Source organism: Barbus barbus (assembly GCF_936440315.1).
Source record: "Barbus barbus genome assembly, chromosome: 3".
Lineage (NCBI taxonomy): Eukaryota > Metazoa > Chordata > Actinopteri > Cypriniformes > Cyprinidae > Barbus > Barbus barbus.
In genome coordinates, this window is record NC_136731.1 from 31560765 (window position 1) to 31567609 (window position 6845).

A 6845-nucleotide genomic window follows, 5' to 3' on the forward strand; every position below is an offset into this window, starting at 1 on the left:
CAAATTGGTGTTTTTTTGCCAAAGAAACAGTCAAATTCTTAAAGTTCTTTATGCAGTTCTTAAAGAACTTATGTTTGGCCTCGAACCTCATTGACCAAACATGCAACAATGGACCAATTCTCCGAATACAGCGAGGATAATGCAACATAAAATGATGCTTAGGAATTAAGTTTTTGGATGGGTAGAGCTCCTTAAACAGCTGATGATGGTCTTTAATGAGGTGTTTCAAAAACACAGTCATACCCTCTGTGACTGAGGGGGAGAACACAATGTTGATGACCTGCAAAAGCAACAGTAACAAATACCAATGCAGGTTTCCCTGAGGAATAACGTCACCAAAAATCAACGGTATGTTTGTTATTAAACAAAGAGTTTGTGCAGCATTTAATCCAATGCCATTACCTTCACAGTCCAAGTTTATTTTAGTAGGCCGATTTGCTCTTTCCATGTGACCATAGTTAAAGGCATAGACTCTGTTCAGCAGGCTTTCTTTTGAAATAAATTTGTTCTTAACCATATAATCAAAAAGAAGTCTCATCTCATACTGACCCACACCCTCTAAAATATCGTGCATTATATCAAAAGCAAAGTTTTCAGATACATTGAAGTATGAAAGTGTATTGAGTATGCTGTTGCGCTTAATTCCATGTGAAGATGTAAGAGTTGGTTCCTTTGAAAGATCAGCATAGTGTTCCTCATTAAGAATCTTTGTTCTCAATATCAGCCGTGGATCATCCTCTGAAAAAACTTCTTGAGACAAAACTTTGTCAATCAAGCATAAGCGGCAGAAATAGTTTGCACTGAACGACTCCATAAAACCGAGAATTGAGTGAATGCCCAAGTTATCACCGGTGATTTGTGCAAGCGTACCCCTTACAGGCATCTCGCAGAAAGGGACCTTTATTCCTTCCGTCTCTAAAACTTTCATATCATCCACAAAAGGCTTCAATATTGAATCTATTCCATACTTTTTGGCATCTTGTGAATGGAACAATGACACCAGATGAATGTTCATTAGAGTTGAATTTACTTTTGGTGGAAGGTTACGGAGAATGAAGTACAGACAACCAAGTTTATGAATGCCTTTTTTTGATCCTAAGGGGTTAGCGGCTTCAAAATCGTCGTAATAGAGTTGAATTTGTAGAGCAAATCTGTGACTTGAAAACAAGGGGTGATTTTTAAAGTAAGTTCCATCACAGAAATCTTCAAAAATGTCACTTTGAGTGCAGTCCTGCATGAAATCACACACATCAGAGTTCTTAAAAATAAATTCTAATGTTTTTAGTATTGGTATATAAATAAATTTATTGTTAACCGGGAGTTGCTCATATGCTCCTGTTTGTCTATTTCTCTTGGTGTCATACCTAATGCCTAAAGGCACCTCAACTGGCTGCACTATACCCCACTTTTTATAGAAATACCTTTTCAATTTGTTGTCTGTATTTAGAGCACTGAATGGATTATCAAAACTTTCAAAAACATTCTCTAAACTTTCTCGGCTTGGATTATTTTGTGGAACGATGTTTAGGACTTTTTCCTTGAGGTTACACTTTAAATCATCGATGAAGTCTTCTAGGCTTTCTATTGTTGAAGAAACAACAGTATTTGGTACATTACTTGCCATCAATTTTGAAATAATTGATGCACACATATCCAGGCTTTGAAACGAGGTTGTAGGTTGCTGTGGGCTATCAGGTGTCTCATATATATGGTCAACATGTGTCTCTTCAATAGAAGGTAACTCTGGAGCCTGTGTTTGATGGCTGGGAGCTGCATCCGTTTCTGCATTATCCTCATCTTCACAATGGATATAATGTAAATGCTTCCGAAAACCAGAATAGGTGGTAAACTGTAAGTTGCATCCCTCTTGTGCACAAATCAGTCTCAGCTTCTTTCCTGGGTACATGCCATGAGCTAACTTCAGGTGTCGAAACAATTTAATGCTTGTACCCAGCAAAGACTTGCAAATGAAACATCTTCTCATCATGTACTTTCCATTAAACTGTTTAACAGTTTTGCTCTCAACTCTCGAGTGCGTGATGATTGGCTGGACGTGCTAGGATGGATTTTGTAGACTGTTGTCTGGATAAAGGTGAACATGTTGCTGAGAGATGGGTCATATTGTGCACCAAAGACAAAATGAGCTTTAAAAAGCTCATCAAAAGCTCCAAGTGAAGTACTTGCTTGACAGGGTATGAGATTCTTGTCGACCACAATGTAGAACTTAAGCACATCTGCTTTGGTTTGTCCAGTGGCCAGAAGATAGGGCTGTCTGTCCTCCACCTCTGAGAGATGGTCCTCCAAACTTCTGCAGGACTGATTAATAACAATATAAAAATTACTTAAATGCCATAAATTCTAGCATACATTTAAAATCAGAACATAGTATATTTACCACAAATTTAGACTCTTAAGAGAAAATTACATCTTTGAAACAAAGAAAAACCCTACATGCTTTAGTTATAACAGTTCACTATTCTTATGGTTTGGTTTAGAGTTATGATATTTGCTACGTTTAAGAAAAAATCCAGAACATAAGCTAACCTTTTCAAATTTCAGGAGGCGACCAACAGCATCTCTTACACTGATCTTGGCTGCTCTCTTCCTTCCAGAGGGTTGGGGTGCAAGGAGGTGTAACAGCAAAAGCAGGGAGGCTATGTCACTATCCCATTCTATAATTACATGACACAGAGAGCACATTTCGTTAGCTTTCATAAATACAATTTGTAGCATTTTCTAGAGAACTGTCAAGTACTTTTACCTTCATTACTGTTGTCTCCATTGTTTTTTTCAGCAGATTTCAGTAGCTGTAGCAGGAATGCAGATGGATTTAGAGTTTTTGCCTCCTTAATCACATTTTCCTTGAAGGAGGTATTCCACTTCTCTAAAAATCTGGATGCTGTTTCCAGGCCAAACATCAAAGCAAAGTCTTGATGAATCTGAAGAAAAAACAGTGTGCTTACAGTACCAAATAATGACATCGGAAATTAGCACTGGTAACATTTTAGCACAAAAAAGTGTAGAGAAAAATAAAAAAATAAAAATTCAGATGTTCATAAATCATGTACTGATCTACACTGATATGGCACTTAAAGATATGCCCCATTCATAACTGAACAGTGAGTCAATGCTCACTGTAGTTGTGTTAAATATGGTAGTTTAAAGTTGCAGTGAAGTCGTCAACAGATTAAGTCCTGATAAAGGGAAGCCAATCATCAACATGGGCTCGTATTCAGGCTATACTGAAGATTAGAGCAGTACAATACATTGACATTTTCAGAAATGTGAATCAGTGGTTTGCAACCTAAAATCACAGGTTTGCAGTGATTTTAATCATCGATTAATTGTTAACATCCATAATTATAAGCAGTCCATATTAAGTGAAGGTTGCAGCAGAGAAGTTAAAATCTAATACTTTGGATTGTTAAGTCAGCTAGCATGAATACTCACCAGACCCTTGGTGTCCCGGAATCGAGGAAAAATGTGAAAGATGGAAGTGGACTTCTTTGGGTCCTTTACAATCTCCTGACGGTACTGAAAAGTTTCTTTCATCTTCCAGAAGATGATATCACGATCAGTGCTGTGTTTAAGCAGTGAGATTGCTTCTTGGCAATCATCACCTGTTAGCTGATCTGTAAGGCAGATATTTTCCTCCATTCCAGGGCCACAAGTTATCTCATTTGATCGAGAGGGCATTTTACAACTAGTGTTTCTCTGAACCGTCTTTAGGCGATTCATAATAAAACCTGTGCCTCTCTGTGCGTCATAGTATTGTTCCTGTTAAAGAGACAAATTTGGGTAAAACAAACACATAAAAAAAAGGCTAAGATTTTAAGTTTCAAACATCTTGAACAAGCAGAGATACTTACATAGCCTGTCTTCCCTGCAGGATCTTTTAGGTTTGGAAAGAGAGTAATAATCCCAAGGGCATACATCTCTCTTGTGGCCTTAAGTGGTATCCTTCTGCAATAATAAACAATATACCATGAAACCAAAACCTAGTCTATTCTGTTCTGTTTACTTGGGGTAAAAACAATAGCATCTATAAAAACTGTTCTTGGTACACTTGGCATAAAAGCAATAGTAATGTTACAAATATTACAAAATTGATGTCTGTTTCTCAGCACAAACGGATTGGATCACTTTAGAAAACATGGGTTAAGCAACTAGATTTTGTATTTATTTAAAAATAAATATTATTAAATATTTAATAGTGTTTCACAGGCAGGGTCACATTTGAATAAGTTGGAAGTACAGTGATCTGAACACATTAAATGAACAAAGCTTACCCTTCTTGTTCAGTCATGTGTGCAACCAATATATTAATCATCTCCTTTCTTTTGGATGTTGACATATTACCAGTGTCTTTATAGTGCTGCATCACTTCTACACCACCAGGTTTGCACTTAAGGATGTCTTCAATGGTCTAAACAGACAACACCAAAATGTACACATTGTCTATAGAACAGCATTTTTTGATAAACTGGAGAACATTTTCTTTAAGCTGGGTTAGATCCCTTGTCTTACCAACCTCTTTTGCAAGCTTGGAATCATCCAACATGGGTCTTTTGGAAGGGAATGCAGATGTTTTGTTGCCTTCATTGCATTCAGTAAAGGTTGAAGACTTGCTGACAGAGTTCCCATCAGTCAGAAGAGGGGACAACTCATGTGCAGAAGTGGAATCTGTATACAGTATACAAATATTACTAGCAAAAATGTAAACATCACCACAATTTTAAAATAAGACCAAAAAAGTATAAACATAATTACCATCATTAGTATGTAAACTAAAGCACATGCCCCTTTCAGCAACAAGTTCAGGAAATACATCCACGTCCACTTCTGTAGAGGTGTCATCCGTTACCTTAACAGGTGTCTGTTCTCGAATGGCAAATGCTTTTTTTGCTGTAAAACAATAACTTCATTACTAACCAAAAAAAATGATTTATCATTAAGACATCAAAGTACTTTGTGCATTTACTGTATAATATAGCTTCATTTACAGACTTACCTTCAGTGACAAACTCCAAAAAGCATGGCTCTTTGAGTTTTACATATTTTCTAGTGTCCATGTATTGGGTTCTTGCCTTTACTGTCCAACCTGTAAAAGTTAAGCAAACTTGAATGACATTTTATACAAACAAAAATGACACAGAAAGATAAAAATACATAAGATACAAATTCAAACAGAAAACTAATAAGAATTTAATTAGTCACCAAATGCATATGACAACATTACAGTGTGGGCACAGGCGTTGGTTTATGCGTTTGCCAGTGGGTGCTTGTCCTCCATAGGAAAAAGCTAACTAACAGACTCAATATATTCACTATAGGTCACTTTGTTTTAATACAGATTCTGTTTAATACCCACACACAAGAACTACCACTTGCCTATGCCAATTGTCAAAATAATTAAAACTTTATATTCACACATAAGCACTAAATACAACTTTAAAGCTAGAACTAAGTTGTACAGAAATACTCTCTAACTTCAGGTCACTCACTAATGCACATCTGCTCAACTAATAATACAAAATAAGACAAAAAAAATGCCTCGTCGGCGTCGGGAGAAACAAAACCTGTTTACCCGGGCTTGAGTTGCTATCTGTCGGATGATGCAGCGTTTCCCTCCCGTATCGAGCACGTTTTTGTGTGTCTCACAAAGAGACGTTTTGGGGCACTTTGTACATACGCGTATGTTATCAAAGTACGTTACCACGAGAACGATAGAACATACAGAGCGTTCCGCTCTTAAGATGTCATAGGCCTAACACATGCGCACATTGCGCAGCGCCGCCGTTTCCTCCGGTGCTCAGCCAAATCCGTTAGTGCTCGAGCCCCGGGGCGCTAAGTTACACAAGAATTATAAACTTAGTTTAATTATAATAGTTATTTCAAAACACCAGAACTAACCCGTAGTTACTGGATGAAAGATATAACGTATTCGGTCTTATAAAGGTTGGGAACCCTATTAACGATACTTTCGCCACATTATAAAAACATATATGAAGTTAAGTTTCACCATCTAAATCACGCATAATGTCGGTATCACACAGAAAATACTAAAGCTGCAGCATTTATTTAACAAAACGATTAAAATTAGCACAAATAAAATTAAGTCACTTACGTCTATCTCCATCGTCCTCCATTAACGAATTTAGTAGTCTCACCGCTTCACTTTCAGTCATGGTGCTGTCCTACGAATGGGGGGGGGGATAAAATTACAGTATCTTATCATTTAAGTTACTAAGTTATACGTTAAAATGCCCTTTAAAATGGACCAACAATTCTTTATATCTTAGTTTAGGCCTAACGTAACGTTACCGTGAAATGGTAAACTCAAGATGAACGGCGGATCAAAAGAGCGCGAAATTAAACTGAGGCAGAAAATGCTGACAGAGTTAAGTCAACCACATACCTTACTAATTATCAATATTATGATATTTCAATACTTATTTTAATACTTAATTAAAGACGATTATGCAGTGTCGACTTTGTGTAACGGTTAACGTTATTTGTGATAAATTAGAAATAACGTTAGGCCTAATCATACCTTTGACTGCCAATATTTGGATAAAATGAGGCAAATAATGAAGTTATTTTTCACACAAACAGTATACAATTAATTCAGTTTGTTTTAGTGATGATAAGTTCATAAATCACACGTTGATAAATTAATAATACTATAGGCCTAACTTACCTTGCTTGGAACCGTTGTTTGCAGGCAAATCCTTAAAGACGATGTGTAGTCATGGAGACCGAAGAGTACATGATGGGCGGGGAGACTGAAAATGCTCTGCACATGCGCAGATGTTGATTATGTGTGAACACCCAAAGGAAACACT

General features: G+C 36.8%; 1 protein-coding gene across 1 annotated transcript; it reads right to left on the reverse strand.

Moving 5' to 3' along the window:
• Nucleotides 1–1743: 1743 nt before the first annotated feature.
• LOC306858704 (uncharacterized protein) lies at nt 1744–6149 on the reverse strand (the record flags this gene model as incomplete). The annotated part of the gene is made up of 10 exons (XM_079399364.1): nt 1744–2316; nt 2545–2672; nt 2762–2939; nt 3451–3777; nt 3870–3963; nt 4290–4426; nt 4532–4683; nt 4771–4905; nt 5012–5101; nt 6128–6149. 10 exons carry the CDS (start codon nt 6147–6149, stop codon nt 1984–1986), a joined length of 1596 nt encoding a protein of 531 aa, XP_079255490.1. The 3' UTR covers nt 1744–1983.
• Nucleotides 6150–6845: the final 696 nt, after the last annotated feature.